Raw genomic sequence first — 21762 nt, forward strand, 5'->3', positions numbered from 1 at the left:
CAGGGTCTGACCACTCGTGCTCATAAGAGGGCAGATGCGATCCAGTAAGCCGAGCAATATCGCTTAAAGGAAAAGCGACTTGAGGCAAACCTCAAGAAGGTCGCGAAGCAGCTGAAGCAAAAGGACCTGGACCAAGCCTTGCGGCAATAGATTCTTGGTGCACACTTGAAAGGTACGTTGTGCCGACCTGTCTACTCGGTGCTGTCCTTAAAGTCTTGGTACTGATGTTTGCTTGTTCGAATGAGTAGTTGCCGAAGTGAAGGAGCAAAGGCTCAAGCGACACCTGAAAGAGTGCGATGATTCAAATGCCCATCTCCAACAAGAGCATGACGTGGTGGTTCACCGTGAGTACGCTGTGTCGTAGAAGCTGGCTTACGAGGCCGGCTTGCGCAAAGATATTGACCGCTGCTTAGAAGTTGCACTGCAAAGTCTTAAGCATGACCAATCAGTGATTGCAGGGTTGGAGGTGGAGCTGGAAGATCTGTGTGAGGCAGCCAGCTATGTGATGGACATGGTCCTACCGTATACCGACCTGACCGCGCCAACGCCACTTCTTGATCGCCTTAGGAGTGCACTTGGTCGGTTAAAGGAGCTGCTGAAGGACACTGTGGTGGAGTGCATTAGGAATGTCTTGGTAGTGTTGAAGACACACTTCCCGCGGATTTCTTTGGAGCATGCTGGTGCAAGGGTCGCGACTGACTTCAACACAGAGAAGCTTCCAGAACTGGTCGACCAGTTTAATGATGTAGCGGAAAACATTATTAATGAGCTGGACCTGTAAAATGAAACATGTGGTGTATCAAACTGTATGATAAGACATGTGATGTAATTGACTTAACGTATGCAAAAAGAAAGGGGCTCCATCTCTTCCTTGGTGTATACAATAGGATAGCGTGTAGCTGAGGCCTGTAGCCACTAAGTGCCTAGCTTTGCTTGACCAGCGTCCTGCTGAGAGTGGATCTCAAGCTTGTAGGAGGGGTGAACACAAGGTTATCTAGATTTCATGAGCTAGGACACTGACCACACGAGTTAGTCGTATTGCCTTGAGAGGGGGAGAAGAAGGATGCAAGACCCAGAGGTCGGCGCCTGGGGGAAGCCCCTAAGCTTGAGAGCAAGTGGTCTGTCGAACAGGTCAGACAGCCCCCGAGCGTCAGGAACAGCTCGGGCAAAGGAACAGGAAGGTAGTAGGTATGCAAAGAACCTCAAAGGTTTTATTCATTCAATAAAAAGATGAAAATAGAATACATAGCTTCCTCGAGGTTGGCTTGTAAATTGCGAGCGCGCACAGGGTGCCTGCGTGTGACCCGGACACCTTCCTGGTCGGCATTGTCACCATCGTTGGCATGAGGTGGGTCGGTGTTGGCAGCGCGCGGTGGTCGACACTGGTCACCTGCCGCCTCGGCTCCCGCATTTGCAGCAGGTTGTTGGCGTTGCTGGGTATCGGCTTGCTCCCGTTGGCGCCATACTGCATGGTCCTAGTTCTTAGCGCTGCGACCTACTTCCTGAGTAGAAGTTTCGCCGTCCTTAGGTGGATCATCGGTGGAGACCACAAAGGCTTCGCGATCTGGCGTGGTGGAGCTGCTCTCGTCATCGCTTCCAAAGGGGTTCGGAGTTAGGACGATGCGGGGGATCTGAAACTCACCACGGTCCGGAAACTAGGCGGGTACGGGTGGGTCTTCAGATTGGATCTGAAAAGACTGTGCAAGTTTCGTGGAAAACGTTGCAGCCAAGTTCCTCAAGACCAAAAGGGGCAAAGGAAGGATCCTGCGTCGACCTTGTTGAGCATAGCGCCGCCTCGGAGAGATCAATGCACTTAGTGATTGTGTTGCTGATGCGATCTAGCCTCCCGATCAGGTCGGAGGGCATGGGTGGGTAGGTCGCAGCAAGGATGTTGGGAATCCTCTCAGAGAGGGAGAGATCGCCGACCTGCTGGGCAAGTGGCGTGATGATCCTCGGGTGAAGATCTTGCTCCGTCAAAATAGATCCGACGGATGCTGAGCTGGCGGCGGACTCCAAGTCAACGTAGAAGGTGCTAGAGTCAGAGTCCACTGGCATGCTCCCGATGCAGAGGTGGATCAAATTGGTGAGGAAGTCCTTCATGCTCTCGAGGAAGATGACGTTGGGGTGAGATGCCATCGAGCTCGCCGGGGAGGATCTCAAAAACATCCCTGGCGCGCCAACTGTCGAATTTAGTAGCCCGGCAGTCCATCGGGCGTTACCCAATTGGTAGATTTGTAGGCAGGGAGGATTACGAAATCAAGAATTCGAAGGTGATCATGAGAACACAGGGGTTTAGACAGGTTCGGGCCTCTGGAGAGTAATACCCTACATCCTATATTTTGTTGGATTGTATTGCTGGTATTGTTTGCGGAGAGTTGATGTGCCCTGGGGAGGCGCCCTTGGCCGCCTTATATAAGCTGACGACCTAAGGTTACAAGTTGGTTTGATCTAATCTAGTCGGTTGTTACATGGAAAGCAATCTGAGTCGGATTACAACACGTATCCCGCAATATCCGGGCTGATTTGAATCACCTGACCTCTGTTCCAAGTATCTTCACGTCCTTGGCCCGCACGTTTCGGTCAGGCGGCCCGCACGTTCCGGTCAGATGGACCCACTTGTTAGGACCGGTGAGTATCCTGGTCAGTGGGGACCCATGGGTACCCATATCCCTCAAACACATATTAATCCAAAGAGCATGAATATACATATATACATCATGATACAATTCGTATACATCATGATCAACATAACCATGAATATAATGAACAACAGCACAATACAGACACATGCAGTGATTAATTACTTCAGAACCTCACAGATTGGCATTGTATGACAACAGGATGATTTGGATGTGCTGCCATCTCCTGTATGATCAGATAAGGATCGCAGTCACCATTTAACTCAATCTCCTTCAGACCTGGAAGGTTTTTGACTCCGGAAAGAGAGAGCAATTGCGTGAAAGCCCAAACTATCTTCTCAAGCTTAGGAGCAGCTCCATTCTCGAAATGGATGGCGGTGATGTCTGATCCCTCAACAAGAAAATACTTGAGATTCTGGAACTCGTCATCCTTAAAGGTGAGCCTCATTTCTATGTATGACTTGTGCCATAGTCTGAGGCAGCGCAAAGCAGTGAGCTCACCGAGAGTCCGGATAGCATTGTCCATCAGGGAGGTGCCACATAGAGTTATCTTGGAAAGCTGACGAAGCTCCTTGATCCACCTAGGCAGCCCAGTTATGTTGCCGTTGATGGTTAGGCTCTCGAGAAATTTCGGGGGCGAGAATGCAGTCTTCTCCATGTTCAGATCAGGAGTATCACTGCTGCTAGTCAGCTCGATTTGGAGCGACAGAGAGCAGAGACATTCATTCAACCTCTCAATTACTCGCAGAAAATGACCGAGACGAGCTTCCTTGCCACGGAGAACTACACCCAGTTTCCGTAGTTGCTGCAGCCGTCCAACCTCCATCAACTCATCAGCACTGTTGGAGACTTCAACATGGCACAAGATCTGCAAATCTGTCATGCTCCCAATTCCAGGTGGTATATGCACAGTGGAAAATGATCTGCCCCCTGACCTGGTGGCAGAATCATCTCTTTGTTGTTCAATATTGCCAGCGAGCAGATGCATTAGCTTTGGTAGGACGACGGCTTTTGAGGTCAATGTCCGTATCTTGGTTTGCCTGATGTCAAGTGTCTCCAAGTATCTGAGCTTCTCAATGTCCTTTGGGAGCTCGGTGATATCGGTGTTCCTTATACTCAGGTACTTGAGCTGATATACCTTGTCGCAGATGTCCTTGAGGTGCTGTTTCTTCAACCCTTTGAATCCTTCTAGGTCCAGCACTTCCACCAATCCTAACGGAGGAGATGCTTGCAGCGACTGGAGAAATGCTTCCGTGTAATCCATGTCCATGGAACACCTAGAATCCTCCGAACCTTCTACGGGAATGGGACGCTCATGGATGCTGCCCCAACAGCAGCCAGTGAATTGTTCAGCACCCTTTACATGCTTCATTTGGTGGTGCTGGAGTTGTTGCAGCCTGATTCCATTGCCGATTGAAAGGCGGCAAGCCAAGTCAGGAGGCAGGTCAGTGTCAACCAAGCCCTCATCTCTGGCCATCTTGGTAATGAATGACAGAACACGATGATGCACCGTGCAGGTTTTCACTTTGCCTGAAGCACCAATGTCGACAGGACGAACCAGACCATGGGCCACAAGCTCATCGAAACAGCGTTCGGCTTCATCAGTCGCAACCAGCCCATCTCTTCTGGTGATGAGGTTTTCAGCTGCCCACCGCCTTACTATGCTTGTCCTCTTGACTCTGAAATCCTGTGGAGAGCTGGACGGTAGATACATCCTCTCAAAAAGGATGGACAGGTACAGCAGGCAGCTCTTGTAGTGGCTTGGCAGGTCATTGTAGCAGAAGAGTATCATGTGTGTAGCAATGATGCTTCCAAATGTCATGCTGTCCAGCAAAATCTGCAGCTGCTCTCTGGGTCTTTTAGGGTTGACATAGAGAGCACGGAGGAACATCTCCATGGAGAAGAAGTTCCCGCCGCGCTTCGTCAAGATCTTCCTTATGATCTCCTGCAGATCGCTGTCGCAGCAGTCACCAACCAGCGCCACAGCTTTCTCGTGGAAGAGAGCATCAATGTTCAGATAGTTCTTGATCTTGTAGAGATCGGACGATGGTTCGCGAGGCGGGAACCATGTCGTCACAATGATGGCACTTCCAGCTGATGCAGGGGAATCGCCATCGCCGCCGCCAACAGACAAATCATGAACAGCAGATTCGATCTCTGTCCGCACCTTTCCATATGCATCATTAGCGGCGACAATCAAGAACCTTTTGCCCTTGAGACGATCCTTGAGCTCCTTCACCAATCGTGCCTCCTCGTTCATGTCGCCATCTGCTGCTATTCCATTATCATCCGGTGCGGGAAGCTGGTCCAGTATGCACTGGAGCGTCTCCTTGCGCTTCATGTACTTGTCGACGCCATTGATCCAGGCCTTGAGATGGAAGCAGCTCGACAGCGACGGGTGCTCGTACACCTTCCTCGTGAGAGGGTACTCGTCTTCCTGGTACTGCCTCCTCACGATGGCGATGGCCCAGAGCCGCCGCTGCGGATGGCCGAGGGGAAGCTCTACGGCCAGCCAGCTGATCACCTCCCGGACGTCCTCGTCAAGGAACTCCGTGGCGTTCGCCAGAGCTCGCCGCCGCGCGTCCTCTCGTTCATCCTCCGGGGTGTTGGCACCGCCGGTGGCGACGGGCGCGGCGACGTGCGGGACGGTGACGTCGTAGCGGCGCCGCCTCTCGCCCAGGTCGCGCGCCCGGGCCTTGAGTTCCCGGATCCGCACGGCGGTGCGGTGCCGGGCCGGCATGGTGCTCAGCAGGCGCGGGGCGCGGCGGAGGGTGGCGAGGACGCCGGCGCCGGAGCCGGGGACGTCGGAGACGCACTGGACGTAGCGGTCGATGCAGTTCTGGGAGTCGAAGGCGAGCTCCTTGACCTGCTTGGCCCAAGCCCGGACCTGGTGGTTGGGGCGGTCGGCGGCGGCGACGTCGAGGAGGAAGCCGTTCATGCTCTCCATCTCGTCCTTGATGAACTCGACGTCGCCGCGGACGCCGCGCAGCAGCTGAGCCTCCTCCATGAGCACCGACGAGAGCCGGCCCAAAAGCGAGTCCACGGCGCCCTGGGCGGTGCCGGCGGCCATGTCTATCTCTTTCTCTCGATCTCTGGACGAGCTGGTAACTACGGATTGGAACTGTGACTCTTTCTTCTTCTTCTTGTTTTTTTTTTGCACACAATGGGGAGCAAGGTACAAAAGGCACGAGTGCATATATAGAGAGGGAGGTCGATCGAGCATCTGGATGCTGCTTGCATGAAGGGGACGACAAAGCTATCCAAAACCACGGATGGAGAGGCACGCGCACATGCAAGGACCTATTTCATTCCAAACTTTTGCAAGCTATGGCACGCAGCAAAACTGAGCTGTCAGCCGGCAAACTAGGAGCAAAGAATCACTTGCATTATTGAATATCTCGTGCGAATCCATCTGGTTCTTTCCTTCCACAAAGAATGGCAGAAGATTTTTTTTTTATCACTACAAATACTCTAGAGTTACCTGCTGCCTCTTCTCATATTGGAAGTGACGAAAACTGCGGACAAGATCTGTCCAGAGATTGGGCCACGTCATCTTGTTTTTTCTACCATCCGATCTTAATCGGGCCATCCAGAAGCTCCAGCATTTCGAGATCCTTCCCCGTCGCGAAAAAAACACCGCGTGCTGCATCTGTACCTCGCCACCGCCGTAGTCGACACTTCTTCCCAGTAGCCACGCCGCTCGAGATCACCGGGACGGCCGCATCTGGCGTTCGTCCCCATCTCCCTGACCGTCCTCTCCACGAGCCCCGCGTACTCCCAAACAACGACGGCAGCGATGTCCACGGCCGTCCCTCCGAGCCTTGCCCCGAATTTCTGGAACAGACACTCGAACCGGCTGCTGCGACGCCTCTTGTTACCCGCCGTATGTCCCTCTCAAGCGCCGCTCAATGGTGTAGATGCCGACGAGCCGGCGTCGGATTTGACGACATTAATTGTCGCTCAGCTGTTTCTAGCCTGTTCGATGATGTTCTGACTGCTCCGCAAATGGTGTCCGTGTCAATGCAATCATGCAGTTTCTGATGCCTCACAGGGCCATGGTGAACACAAGGCGAGACCGCCGTCTGATCTTATCAACGTATGTCATGGCCAACCTACTCTCCTTTTCGCTCTGCATTGTTACAATTGCAAAACAAGGCGCCCAAAGAGAGAGGAGCCTGAAGTCAACCAAATTAGTGGGAGCAATCTGCACCATTGCGGATAGTCATTTCATAGTGCACGCTGACCTGTAAACTATGGGCATGGACCTGTTTGTTTCCACCCTCCTAAAATTTTAGCTTCTAAAAAGTGACTAAAAATTGACTAAAGAGCCAAAAAATCCTCCTAAAAGGTGACTAAAAAAGGTGACTAAAATATTTTAGGAGCCTCAAAAATTTTAGTTCCCCCACCCCCTCCTAAAGCCTTCTAAAACCAGATCTGGACTCCCACTACCCCTCATTTATTGCCCTCTCTCTCCCACCCTCCCTCCCTCCCAGCCCCTCGCCGCCATTCCGCCCGCCGCCGGCGTCCCTCCTGCCCGGCCCCCGCCAGCGACGTCCCTCCTACCGCACTTCCGCCTGGCTCCCACCTTCCGCCGCTGCCGCCTAAAGCCGTGCCTTCCAATGCCTTCCGCTCGACTCCCGCCGCCGCCGCCGCCCATCTCCCGCCGCCGCCCATCTTCAGCGAGTTCTGCGACCCGGCGCCATCCCCCGCGCTCAGCTACGCCCTCAACTTCAACGATGGCCGCGCTGCCGCTGCCGACCTCGTCCTCGTCGCCCCCAGTGACGCGTTGCTCCAGCGACCCGGCCGCCTCCTCCTCCGGACCCAGTTGTGCCCCGCCGCTCTTCTTGGCCGCACCCAACCACTACCGGCCGTGCCCTCTGTCGGTGTTTTAGACCGGCAACCTGCCTAGGGGGTACCCTAGGTGGTCTTTTATGCGGTAAGGGTCGTCGAGAATCAAGGAATCAATGGTGACACAAGGAACACGATTTAGACAGGTTCGGGCCGCTAGATCGCGTAATACCCTACGTCCTGTGTGTTGGTTTGTATTGATGTATGTTCTGGTCCTGAGGGATCTGTTTTGAGGGGGGTCCCTGCCCGGCCTTATATACCCGGGAGGGCAGGGTTACAAGTCTGAGTCCTAGTCGGGTACTATTACAGAGTTCTACTCGGTATCGTCCCGAGTAGTTTTCCATAAACATACAAGGCTAGTCCGAGTAGGATACGCCCATCCTTGTTCTGATCACGTCCGAGTACGTCCCATAGTGGGCCGTCCAAGGCCTACTCGTGGGTCCGGGGAGTAGTCCCGACACCCTCCCCCGCCAGATTTGCTGCCCCCAAGTCCTCCTACCCCCGCCGGCCCCTGCGCTCCCCCAACCCGGCCGCCACCTCCTCCGAACTGAGATGCGCCCCGTTGCTCTTCTTGGCCGCGCCCTCCCCCACCGGATCCGCTGCCTCCAAGTCCTCCCACCCCCTGCCGGCCCTGCGCTCCTCCAACCCGGTCGCCACCTCCTCCGGGATGGGCAGCCCGCTGCTCCTCTTGGCCGCAACGCTGTGGCGATGAAGGTGGACAGGAAGCGGGACAACTTCGTGGAGCCGGCGAAGTTGGAGCGAGCAGTGAAGGAGCTGATGGGTGGCGGCGAGGAGGGGAAGAAGGCGAGGGAGAAGGCCATGGAGATGAAGGCCGCGTGCAGGAATGCTGTGGAGGGGAACATGGGTAGCGGGTTGGTGGGGAGAGGTGCATCTTGGGTATTTTACCACTTTATTAATTGCCTTTAGTCACTTTTAGGAGGTGGAACCAAACATACTAAAAGGAGGTGCCTAAAAACTGCCTAAAAACTTTTAGGAGCTAAAATTTTAGGAGGGTGGAAACAAACAGGGCCTATATTGTTGTAAGCATTAGAAAGTTTATCATTCAAATTTATTGTATACAGTTTGTCCAGTAAACATTTCTAAGAATCAGGTAGTAACATGTGATTCCCTGAATCCAAATTTAGTTTTAGTTTAGTGCTCCTTGCCTGATGACATTTTGCATGCATGGCCGGAGGCAATATCAGAATATATAAGGATCATGATATCGGTTTTTCATGACCAATTTGAAGGAACAATCAAACTATCCAATACCACTATGCATATTACGATCACTTGCGTATGATAATTTCCCTTAGATGAATACTGAATCTCATTCTCTCAATGAAATTTAAATGGTCATGGAACAACACAAAGTGAAACAAAAGGACTAAGACAACTTCTATGCATGGTTGTTGGTTGCTTATTAGTGTCTACATATATACACTATCACCTTTCTCTTCATGGTAGCTTGTGCAATGGATATTCAGTTCCGAGCTATAATGAAATTTGCAAGAGAAATGACCAATTGCATCACATGTTAATTTTCTCCCCTAAGGGTGACTCCAATATATTTTGACCAAGTAGTCCTTAGTGGTGGACACTGTGTAAGTAGGTTGTCAATGGTTTGTAAAGTGATGGGATATGGAAAGAGATGGAGAGGAAGGAGAGAAAGGAAGTGGGATGAGAGAGATAAATTGTATTTTATCTCTTATCAGCAGTTCAAAGCTTATGGGTACCTTTGCTATGGACTACTATATGGATCACTTTCACAATGGTACATGTAGGTGGATTGGAATATTATAGTCCTTATAGACTACTTTTGAAGTACATTGTGGACGCCTTAAGAGAACTTATAAGTTAACGCACCTTCTCTATTGCAACACACGCATAGCTTAAAAAAACAGCCCATTTACAACGCGAATGATCTCAATGGTTCCTTTCTAGGGGGTGCAAAATAAACGGAAAGAGCCTCACAAGTCACACCACCACCAACAAACATATAAGAGAAGGCTAACGACAGAGCAGGATATTGGCATATTGCAAAGAAAAATGGACCAGTGTATGATACACTGGACCTGTGGACCATGCCAACGATAGGTGCGGCAAGGCCGCACCCTGCTTTCTAGTTATGCAATTAATTGCAAAGTAAATATTACTGGTTAGAGCAACAGCAAGACCTACTCAACAGGTATAGGTTCGGCCACTTCTCCCACAGGTTGGAAGGGAGACCCTTACTTAATAGTTCTTCCATTTTTCCACCCTCACCTGTAATGACCGACCCCTAATCTTTCCCAGTTAAGTTGATCTCAGCCTTTAACCTCAGTCAGCTGCTCTGTTGACCGCACCTAAGTGCTCAGTCTTCCGCCAGTTCCGACCCCTACCGTTCGTTCCTTTTTCCCGACCCTGGCGAGTTCAGCCCTCCGTCGGATCCTGCTGATCTTCCTCACCCGTCCGATCTTTTTCTCCCGGTGGACCCGTGAGATCTTTTCCAGATCCCCCGCACCAGCCGCACTCGAGTTGCATGGCCGCCTCAGAGCTTTCCTGCCGCGTGGCTCGTCTTCTCCGACGCCACCGCTCAGTTTTGTCTCTGGCAAGCGACCAAGTGGGTTCCCGCGCGCTTTTCCCCAATGGCAGCGGAAGCCCTCTGCACCCCTTTCTGCAGACCCTCGTCTCCCGCGCCCATCATCGCGATACCGGATCCCGGCCCCGGAGACCGATGTCACCCGTCTTTTCCGTCCCTTCCAGCAACAGTGCGCCGCCCGGTCGTCGCTACACGATGATTCCCCAACCGCCAACCCCGACCGCGGCCGCGACAGTCCCTTTCCCCGCTCTGTCAGAAGCCGCCCGACAATCTGTTGTTCCGCGCTCTCCCCGCGCCGCGTCCGCTTGTTCTCCCACCTGTGCGCCCTTGATTCTAGCGCCGTTTAACCGGTCGCTTCTATCACTTCTTCCGCACGGCGACGCCCGCTCTCCGCCAAATCCCAACCACCGGTCTACCCGCGCCTACGCCGCCCTGACGGGGTAGCGCAATGATCGCTGGCGTCACCCCCGGAGTTCTGCAGCACCGTCCGGTTTGCTCAATCGCCGCCACGGCAGAGCACTCCATTGCTTCTCCCCGGCCTTCGTGCCGCTCCCCTTCTCTCTCTCCGCGACGTTTCCGTTCCTCTGCTCGAGCAGCTATAAAAGGAATGCCCCTGTCGCCGGAGTTCCCTCCGCCTTTGTTGCCCTTAGTTTCCTCTAGCTCCCTGCTCAAGCTTCTAGCGCCACCCACCCAGTTCTTGAAAAGTTCATCTCCCAGTTCCTTCTCAGTTCATCCAAGTCACCAGCAGCGTGCTCCTTGTGCTGCGTAGAGCTCTCTTGTGATCCGCAAGAAGCAGCGCCGCCGCCGGAGTATCGCCAATCTTAGTCCCTGATCGAAGCTTTAGTTCCGCGCCCAAGTCGGCCTCTTCCCGACCCCAAGCTTTCCTTTCAGGAAGAAGGTGAGTGCCGACCCTAAGTCCGCCTCGACCGACCCCTCCTATCCACCCGACCCCAGTTCCGTCTTATCCGACCCTGTCTGTTCGCCGACCCTTGTCCGCCTCGCCCGAGGGCTTGGCTGTGATCTTTTTCTTCAACTCGAGGGTGTAAGTGTAAAACGTGGGAACCCTTCAGCGCTTCCGTCTGAGGATCCCAGTTATCACATCCTCTAGTTCAAGGATCAGACCACTAGCTTCCTTCCTACCCTTACCTCGTGATCATCATCAGCTCTCTCAAACAGCCTTAACCTCCTGCTCCTTGTCGCGAGTTTCTGGGCTCAGGAGAGCCAGTGTTGCTGTCGACTTAAACGTTTAAGCTAACCCCTGCATTGCATTCGTGTAGAGTTGCATCTCGCTGACGGCTTCTACGAGCTGCACCCAGCGCCCGAAGAAGAAGCTGTAGCCGAGTTCCTGCCTGCTGAAGTCGAAGCCGCCCCCGAAGTCGAGCAGTTTCCGCCCTCTTTGTTTGCAGGCAAGCCCCGGTTGCATGAAAATCCTACGTGTTTTTGCCAAACTTGCACATGCCTTCCGAATAGCATGTTTGTGCATTTACGTTTAGGAGTTGTGTGAAACCATAGATACATGACTTAGTAACCCTTGATATGAGCACTAGCTGTTGGACCGAGTAGCTGCATTGCTTAAATAGGAGACGGTAAAAGCCGAGTGATCTCCTGTCACTCACGAGTTGTAGGAGTTGCATGTTTACTCTCCTGTTACAACTATAAGGACGATGGACGGGGCAGGGTTGGTAACACTTTGGTGGTCGGATGGTCGCCCCGTCTGTCTATGAAAACTTGCTAAGGCCCGACAGTGGTGGTGTTCGTGATCAAGTGTTTGAAAGTACTAGCCTCATACTTAGTATGGGATGAGGAAGCCTAGTACCTGATTGAACCTAGACGTGAGCGGTCGCCCCATTGTTCTTGGAACGGAGTTTCCCCTGCTGGTTGTCGCACGTGGTGGCAAAGCGTGGTCACAGAATGGCAGAGACCGGGTCTGTGGAACCTTGCACCAAAGGAAATGGGCCCGACACGGGTTAGGGGATCAATGGGGAAGGCCGACACAGGAAGCGACCTCCGGGTGCGCGGATGTCGTGGGGCTAGGTTCACCATGCATGGTTAAAGAACTCGAATCGATTCGTCTGCCTCTCACAGTTTGAGATTACTTGATCGCTATGTCACCCTGAGTAAATGAGGAATCTGATGATGGCAAGGTTGTTGATTTTATCCACACACTTGTTTGGCTCGATGTGTGCTTAGAATAGGTTGCACAACCTAGACTGGTAAGTAAAGCTAGAACCGGAGCTAAAACTTGAAAATAGGTTACTTAGTGCTTTTGGCAAAACAAACCCCTCAGCCAAGAAGCCTTGCATGTCTAGTTGGAAGAGTAGTTGGCTCCTCCCCGGTTAAGTCTTGTTGAGCTTAGTAGCTCAGCCTTGTTGTGGCTCCTGTTTTTCAGGTGAAGTTGCAGTTCCCGACCCCTCCCTTGTTGGCGCTTGGCCGCCCCAGCTTCCGCCTGGCTGGACGGTCGAGTGGGACCCCTCCTCGGACGGCGAGGAGAGGACTCAGTGATGTTCTGGCTGGCCTTGCCCGGACGTCCGACCCCGACGAAGTCTTCCCCTAGCTTTCTCTGTTGATCTTTGTTTGTAAACCCTAATGTTGGATTTTGTGGTGGAATCAAAATGAGTAAAACTTGTTTAAAATCCATGGACTCGTTGTATTCTCTGTAACCGCTCACCTTCGTGTGGGTTTGCTGAACTCGATCCTGTTTAGGTGGTTAAATCGGATGAAGTCCGACGGCGCTTCGTGTTAGCTCAAGTTAATCAGGAGTGTCGCATGTTAGGCGGCTAAACTCTGATTAATCAAGCTAATCCGGGGTGGTTCCGCCACAGCTTGGTACCAGAGCCGAGTTTAGCATATCAGAGAACCCAATGAGCCCTAAACACTTCTTTGAAAATATAAAAGTTGCAAGAGCCTTTCGAAAATCTCGTACAAACGTTAAGGATGACTTAGTGCGAGAGGCCCTAGGGGATCTTTGGGGTTTTTTTAGGTGACTAATAAGTATCTGGTTATGTTGCTAACTCCTCCAGCACTTCGCCACGTCTATTATACGTGTGTCGAGTTCCGCATCACGAGTATGCGAGGGTTGATAGGGAGTTCCATTCAAGGGACCCTATCTTCGCGGTTGTTTTCGCCCACGTCTATTATACGTGCGTAGGTTCCGTATGTGATCCATACAAAGGTTGATATGGTTCGATTCCAACGAACCTATTGGCACGGTTGTTTCGCCACGTTTGTCATACGTGTGCCGATGCCGCATCACGAGTATGCGAAGGGTTATATGGTTCTATTCGGAAGGAACCTATTGCCACGGTTGAGTGCTGTCCATGCAGCCTTAAACGCATGGGTGCCGTTCCTATAGTGAACGGTAATGTTTGGGAACGCTTTCGTGGGTGCTGGCACGAGAGGTTCGTGTGTGTGTGTTTTCTGCAGGTTGCTAACCGCGCTCGTTAAGACGTTGCTAGAACCGACTAGTTAATATAGGGAGATACGTATTGTTGCCTTGTCACCGGCGCTGACCACGTAAGACCCAAGGTTCGGGCAGTTGTTTTTGGTTGAGAATACGGTAGGCCGTGCATGCGTCATACCAAAAATCTGTAATGTTCTCTTCTCAATAGCAACCCTGTCCGACAGAGTTCTTTTGGATCTAAGGATTTCTAGCTCCGATCCTCTTAGTTGCTCTTGGTTAATCCCTTCTGTTTCTCTATCCGATCCCTGATCCTCGGAGTTATCTCACGTAGCTTCGGTTTTCTTGGTTCCAGATGGCTGCTCCCGGGCATGTGGTGTTTGGAGCGGACGGTACCTTCCAATCAACATGCCTACATTTCGAGGGGTTTCCCGCGATCTTGTGGGATACGTTGAGATGGTTTGGGTATCAGTCCCCACCCCTGTATTCTGGGCGGCTGTATGTGGAGCAGGGCATCTAGACGTGCCAGGTGCAAGCACTGGTGCCACCCCCTTTTGTGCGGCCCGACTGGCCCTCTCTGGGCATCATAGCCTACGGTCTTTCTCCGGAAGATACGTGGGAATCCGCCGCTCTTCAGTTGCTCACACAGTTCTGTCAGTTCCACCCTGTGGAGATCACCCTGGACCCGATTGGTCTTTTTCCCGTCAGGAGTCGGTTGGACCCGGCCTGGCTGGACCGCATCGGAAACCTCGAGGTGTTAGCCGCTACTTGTGCCACGCTCACCATCTCCACCAACGTCCGTTGCATGGCTGCTTTCTACCGGCTGATCGAGCTCCAAGGAAGGGCCATGACTCTCTTTGCCCGGACTGCTGCAGACACCCACGGGTACCTCCAGGCAGGTAGAAGAGACCTGGTAGGACAAACCTATCAGCTAATCCAACGTGGAATCCAGATCCACGACATGCAAGACCGGATCTCTGAGCTGGAAGGAGAAGTTGCCGACCTTGTGGACGGTATGATCGAGCTCTCCGAGGAGAAAATGGAGGTGGAAATGGAGTTGGCTGTTGCCAATGCCCACCTCGAGGAGCACCAAGCTGAGCTTGAAGATATGCATGCCCTCAACATGCAGCTTGAAGCTCAGGAGGACCCTGAGGAAGACGAGGGAGTGTCCAGCATGGACATAGAAGAAGATGGCGCCCCTTCTCCGACTCATAGTGTCCAGTGGTAGCTTAAGGGTTCTCAGGGAACCTTCTTTCTTTTGTTGTACTCCTCGGCAGCCTAGTTTTGGAAAGTTGTAATAGGTTAAGCCTTGAGTTGAGTACTCCCTGTGTTGAAATGTCGTTGGTATAAAGTCAACCCAGTGCAGTGCATAGTTTCATCCTTTTTGTATGATGTGGATGCTAAGGTTAAGTAAGTGGTGCCGTGACCCTGTGTTGTTTTCGGGGAGCCTGTTCAGTTGGCCGACCCTAGTTTGCGAACCAGAGTGCGCCGACCTTTGGGGCAGTCTTCGCCTTGTCTGACCCTCTGTGAGTACGGACCGTATCCGACCCCTTGGATCGAGTGGACCCGACCCTAGGAGTCTGTATGTGGTGTGGTTACCTGAGGTGGAGTACCAGGGCAAGTAGGGGCTATCGGTGATGAAATGGGAGGAATATGCTTCCTCTGTAAGGACGTGTGATTCACCATTGGCAAGAGTCGCATTGAAGGACTTAATTCATACGTTCCCAATTGCGGGAGTACACCTAAGGTTATGAGACTGATGGGGCGTTAACTCTTGCAGATGGCGCACCGCACGAGGTCTGGAACTATGCCCAGTGGCAGTGATCAGCAACAAGATCTTCCCCCGCCCCCACCACCATCGCCATTGGAGGCAATCCTAGCAACTCAAACCGAGCTGCTCAGGCATCTGGTGCAAGGACAACAGTAGCCACATGGTGGTAGAGCACAGCAGCAGCAGCATATCGCAAGATATGAGGACTTTCTGGGGACACAGCCCCCGTTGTTCCAAAAGACCCAAGAACCGCTCGACGCTGATGCATGGGTTCGTACGATCGAGTCCAAGTTTGAGCTTCTTACCGCTCCATGCCCTGACAACAACAAGGCGCGGTTCGCGGCCCAGCAGCTGCGTGGTTCCGCATGGCTTTGGTGGGACCACTACCATGCCATGCTACCTGCTGACCACGTAGTCAGTTGGAACGAGTTTAAGACGGCGTTTAAAGCGCATCACATTCCTGAAGGTCTCCTGGAGCGCAAGCTCAACGAGTTTCTGGCCCTCACCCAGGGAACTCGGGATGTGCTGCACTACGCCTAGGCGTTCAATGACCTATGCCGTTATGCGGGATATCACGCGGACATCGATGAGAAGAAGCGGGACAGATTCCGCCGAGGACTGAGCTTGGAGCTCAGGGAGAGGCTGAACCCCATCCGAGTGGATACCTATAATGAGTTGGTCAATCTGGCCATCTCCCAGGAGGACTGCATGCAAGCTCTCAAGGCCGACCAGAAAAGGAAAGCCTCTGTGGCTCTTCCGAGCCCGCCAGCCCGAAGGTTTCGGATGATCCCTCCACCAGCCACAGCCCCTGGCCGATCCCAACAGTCAGGGAAATGGATCGCCCGACCCCCGCCGGCAACAATGCCTAGTTCTCCAGGCTTCCAACCACAAGTACCCCGGCTGACCTTGCCAACGCCACCTCGTCCGGCAGCCAGCAACAGATGTTTTACCTGCGGCAATGAGGGGCATTTTGCAAGGGACTGCCCCAGGAGCAAGACTCAGCAGCAAGGCCAGGACCCCATGTCGGCCAGAGGGAGAAGGCCCAAGGTGCAAGTCCGACACGGCCGACTCAACTACACCAGCTTGACCGAACTTCCCGAAGGTGCGTCAGTAATGACGGGTACTTTTCTTGTTTTAAATCAAGCTGTTGTGGTGTTGTTTGATTCGGGAGCCTCCCATAGCTTTATCAGAAGTAAGGCAAGGGAAAGATGTGGGCTAAGTGTAGGTCACACTAAGGAACCCTATGTGATCGCCACTCCTGGAGGAAGGATAACGTCGGATCAGGTCGTTATTCTTGTACCTCTCCAGCTAGGCCCCACCCTTTTCAAGGAAAACCTTATCCTCCTTGACCTTGAAGGCCTAGACGTCATCCTTGGCATGGATTGGATGGCCCGACACCGTGTTGTTTTAGATACCTCAGCCCGATCTCTTTTCATCAACTCGCCCTCTCATAGCAGTTCTACCCTATCCTTGACCCATCCTGAGTCCTTGACTCCTTGTGCCTATCCTCTCTTGGGATTCCGTTTAGAAGACCTCCCTGTTATCTGTGAGTATCCAGATGTGTTTCCAGAAGACTTGCCAGGCATGCCACCTGACCGAGAAGTGGAGTTTTCTATAGAGTTGGTTCCCGGCACAGCCCCGATATCTAAGAGACCCTATCGGATGCCACCCGCTGAGTTAGCAGAGTTGAAGACCCAGTTGCATGATCTGTTGGAAAAGGGCTTCATTCGACCCAGTACGTCATCTTGGGGTTGCCCCGCCCTGTTTGTGAAGAAGAAAGACGGCAGTTTACGGATGTGTGTGGATTACCGACCCCTCAATGCGGTAACAGTTAAGAACAAGTACCCACTGCCCCGCATTGATGTCTTGTTCGACCAGTTAGCCGAAGCAAAAGTGTTCTCCAAGATCGATCTTCGTTCTGGTTATCACCAAATCAAGATTCGACCTTGCGACGTACCCAAGACAGCTTTCTCTACCAGATATGGATTGTATGAGTACCTAGTCATGTCCTTTGGACTCACCAATGCACCCGCTTACTTCATGTACCTTATGAACTCGGTGTTTATGCCCGAGCTGGACAAGTTTGTAGTGGTGTTCATTGATGATATCCTAGTGTACTCAAAGGACAAGGAAGAGCATGCCAACCATCTTCATATAGTTCTTCAGCGACTGAGAGATCACCAGCTTTATGCAAAGTTCTCCAAGTGTGAGTTTTGGTTGGATAGTGTCAAGTTTTTGGGACACACTATCTCCAAGGACGGTATTGCCGTGGATCCCAGTAAGGTGCAAGAGGTCATGGAATGGAAGTCTCCTGTCTCGGTACACCAGATCCGGAGTTTCCTCGGACTGGCAGGTTACTATCGGCGTTTTATACCGGATTTCTCCAAGATAGCTACCGATGACCGAGTTGTTGAAGAAAGAGGCCAGGTTTGTGTGGGACACCAAGTGCGAAGAAGCTTTCTAAACCCTGAAGCACTTGTTAACCACCGCCCCAGTTTTGGCTCAACCCGACCCCTCCAGGCCGTATGACGTATACTGTGACGCCTCCGGCACTGGACTCGGGTGTGTTCTTATGCAAGACAACCGAGTCATTGCCTATGCCTCACATGCGTTGCGACCTCATGAGCTGAACTACCCGACACATGACCTTGAGTTGGCAGCAGTGATACACGCCTTGAAGATATGGAGGCACTACTTAATGGGAGCTCACTGCAACATCTATACCGACCACAAGAGCCTCAAGTACATCTTCACGCAAGCCGACCTCAACATGCGTCAGAGAAGATGGCTGGAGTTGATAAAGGATTATGACTTGGAAGTGCACTATCATCCTGGCAAGGCCAATGTGGTGGCCGACGCCCTCAGTTGCAAACCTCAGTGCAACTGTTTGTTGTTCACCGCCTTCACCAACACTTTGTGTCACGAGATGGGAAAACTAAGTCTAGAGCTTGTTCCCCATGGAACCCTTGATCACATCATCCTTGACTTAGTTTTAGAGGACCGGATTCGGTCAGCACAAGCTAAGGATGAAGAAGTAAAACGGATCATCAGTAAGGTCTTGGTAAAAGACGAGGGATATAAGCTTTTCCGGCAGGACCAAACGGGAGGTGTATACTATGGAAACCGACTAGTAGTGCCCGCCGACCCCGAGTTAAGGAAGCAAATCCTAGATGAAGCTCATCTTTCCAAGTTCTCTATCCACCCTGGCAGCAACAAGATGTACCATGATCTCCGTCAGACCTTTTGGTGGAGTGGGATGAAACCGGAGATAGCTCGTTATGTTTCAGAATGTGACACTTGTCAACGTGTCAAGGCCAGTCACTTGAAGGTAGCAGGGACCTTGCAGCCGCTACCCCTTGGAAATGGGAAGACATCAGCATGGACTTCATAGTTGGGTTACCCCTTACAACTCAACGGTATGATTCTATCTGGGTTATAGTGGACCGTCTGACCAAGACGGCACATTTCCTTCCTGTGCGTACCACCTACACCGTCAGTCAGTACGCAGAGTTGTACCTCGACCGTATCGTTTCCCTACATGGCGTACCCAAGACTATAGTCTCAGACAGAGGAGTTCAGTTTGTGGCACGTTTTTGGGAGCAACTACAAGCATCCATGGGCACCAAGCTCATCCGAAGCTCAACGTATCATCCCCAAACCGATGGCCAAACCGAGAGAGTAAATCAGATCCTCGAAGACATGTTAAGAGCTTGTGTCATCCACTATGACAAAAACTGGGACAAGTGCCTGCCCTTAGCAGAGTTCTCCTACAATAACAGCTACCAGGCCAGTTTGAAGATGGCGCCGTTTGAGGCCCTGTACGGCCGAAGATGCCGAACACCCTTGAACTGGTCCCAACCAGGAGAAAGACAAGTTTATGGCCCTGACTTAGTAATAGAAGCCGAGGAGCAAGTGAAGGTAATTCAGGCAAATCTCAAGGCTGCCCAATCGCGACAGAAGAGTTACTCTGACCAGAGGAGGAGACCCCTACAGTTCGACCTTGGTGATCATGTGTACCTTAAAGTCTCCCCAACCAAAGGAGTGCAACGGTTTGGAATAAAGGGCAAGTTAGCTCCACGCTATGTTGGCCCTTATGAGATTGTGGAGAAATGCGGACCTGTTGCTTACCGGATCCAACTCCCAGAACAGCTATCAGCCATACATGATGTTTTCCATGTGTCTCAGTTGAAGAAATGTGTCCGAGTTCCAGCAGAGATCCTAGAACAAGAACAGCTTCAAGTCGAACCTGACCTGACCTACGCCGAGTACCCAGATCGAGTTCTTGACCAGAAGGAAAGGCACACCCGACGCCAAGTGGTAAGGATGTACAAGATCCTCTGGAGAAACCACACTGAAGATGAAGCAACATGGGAGATGGAAGGATATCTGAACAAGCGTTTTCCAGGTTTTCTATCTCATCCAGGAGGTAAGAGCAGCACACCCTTGATCTTGAATCTTGGGACGAGATTCTTTTTAAGAGGGGTAGGCTGTAATGACCGACCCCTAATCTTTCCCAGTTAAGTTGATCTCAGCCTTTAACCTCAGTCAGCTGCTCTGTTGACCGCACCTAAGTGCTCAGTCTTCCGCCAGTTCCGACCCCTACCGTTCGTTCCTTTTTCCCGACCCTGGCGAGTTCAGCCCTCCGTCGGATCCTGCTGATCTTCCTCACCCGTCCGATCTTTTTCTCCCGGTGGACCCGTGAGATCTTTTCCAGATCCCCCGCACCAGCCGCACTCGAGTTGCATGGCCGCCTCAGAGCTTTCCTGCCGCGTGGCTCGTCTTCTCCGACGCCACCGCTCAGTTTTGTCTCTGGCAAGCGACCAAGTGGGTTCCCGCGCGCTTTTCCCCAATGGCAGCGGAAGCCCTCTGCACCCCTTTCTGCAGACCCTCGTCTCCCGCGCCCATCATCGCGATACCGGATCCCGGCCCCGGAGACCGATGTCGCCCGTCTTTTCCGTCCCTTCCAGCAACAGTGCGCCGCCCGGTCGTCGCTACATGACGATTCCCCAACCGCCAACCCCGACCGCGGCCGCGACAGTCCCTTTCCCCGCTCTGTCAGAAGCCGCCCGACAATCTGTTGTTCCGCGCTCTCCCCGCGCCGCGTCCGCTTGTTCTCCCACCTGTGCGCCCTTGATTCTAGTGCCGTTTAACCGGTCGCTTCTATCACTTCTTCCGCACGGCGACGCCCGCTCTCCGCCAAATCCCAACCACCGGTCTACCCGCGCCTACGCCGCCCTGACGGGGTAGCGCAATGATCGCTGGCGTCACCCCCGGAGTTCTGCAGCACCGTCCGGTTTGCTCAATCGCCGCCACGGCAGAGCACTCCATTGCTTCTCCCCGGCCTTCGCGCCGCTCCCCTTCTCTCTCTCCGCGACGTTTCCGTTCCTCTGCTCCAGCAGCTATAAAAGGAATGCCCCTGTCGCCGGAGTTCCCTCCGCCTTTGTTGCCCTTAGTTTCCTCTAGCTCCCTGCTCAAGCTTCTAGCGCCACCCACCCAGTTCTTGAAAAGTTCATCTCCCAGTTCCTTCTCAGTTCATCCAAGTCACCAGCAGCGTGCTCCTTGTGCTGCGTAGAGCTCTCTTGTGATCCGCAAGAAGCAGCGCCGCCGCCGGAGTATCGCCAATCTTAGTCCCTGATCGAAGCTTTAGTTCCGCGCCCAAGTCGGCCTCTTCCCGACCCCAAGCTTTCCTTTCAGGAAGAAGGTGAGTGCCGACCCTAAGTCCGCCTCGACCGACCCCTCCTATCCACCCGACCCCAGTTCCGTCTTGTCCGACCCTGTCTGTTCGCCGACCCTTGTCCGCCTCGCCCGAGGGCTTGGCTGTGATCTTTTTCTTCAACTCGAGGGTGTAAGTGTAAAACGTGGGAACCCTTCAGCGCTTCCGTCTGAGGATCCCAGTTATCACATCCTCTAGTTCAAGGATCAGACCACTAGCTTCCTTCCTGCCCTTACCTCGTGATCATCATCAGCTCTCTCAAACAGCCTTAACCTCCTGCTCCTTGTCGCGAGTTTCTGGGCTCAGGAGAGCCAGTGTTGCTGTCGACTTAAACGTTTAAGCTAACCCCTGCATTGCATTCGTGTAGAGTTGCATCTCGCTGACGGCTTCTACGAGCTGCACCCAGCGCCCGAAGAAGAAGCTGTAGCCGAGTTCCTGCCTGCTGAAGTCGAAGCCGCCCCCGAAGTCGAGCAGTTTCCGCCCTCTTTGTTTGCAGGCAAGCCCCGGTTGCATGAAAATCCTACGTGTTTTTGCCAAACTTGCACATGCCTTCCGAATAGCATGTTTGTGCATTTACGTTTAGGAGTTGTGTGAAACCATAGATACATGACTTAGTAACCCTTGATATGAGCACTAGCTGTTGGACCGAGTAGCTGCATTGCTTAAATAGGAGACGGTAAAAGCCGAGTGATCTCCTGTCACTCACGAGTTGTAGGAGTTGCATGTTTACTCTCCTGTTACAACTATAAGGACGATGGACGGGGCAGGGTTGGTAACACTTTGGTGGTCGGATGGTCGCCCCGTCTGTCTATG

The 21762-nt window shown here is 52.7% G+C and overlaps 1 protein-coding gene across 1 annotated transcript; it reads right to left on the minus strand.

Annotated features, from left to right (window-relative positions):
* Positions 1 to 2805: 2805 nt before the first annotated feature.
* On the minus strand, positions 2806 to 5709 carry LOC101773739 (disease resistance protein RPM1). The gene is made up of 2 exons (XM_022828266.1): positions 5422 to 5709; positions 2806 to 5334 (listed from the first exon to the last, which is right to left on the minus strand). Exons 1-2 carry the CDS (start codon positions 5707 to 5709, stop codon positions 2806 to 2808), a joined length of 2817 nt encoding a protein of 938 aa, XP_022684001.1.
* Positions 5710 to 21762: the final 16053 nt, after the last annotated feature.

Source organism: Setaria italica, chromosome VII, assembly GCF_000263155.2.
Source record: "Setaria italica strain Yugu1 chromosome VII, Setaria_italica_v2.0, whole genome shotgun sequence".
Classification (NCBI taxonomy): Eukaryota; Viridiplantae; Streptophyta; class Magnoliopsida; order Poales; family Poaceae; genus Setaria; species Setaria italica.

Bases quoted from the DNA above. Each gene is read 5' to 3' on its own strand.
- LOC101773739 (XM_022828266.1), bottom strand. From the start codon at position 5,709: ATGGCCGCCGGCACCGCCCAGGGCGCCGTGGACTCGCTTTTGGGCCGG. The intron at 5,335-5,421 runs GTCCTCGCCACC...CGGGAACTCAAG, and splicing joins TCCCCGGCTCCGGCGCCGGC to GCCCGGGCGCGCGACCTGGG.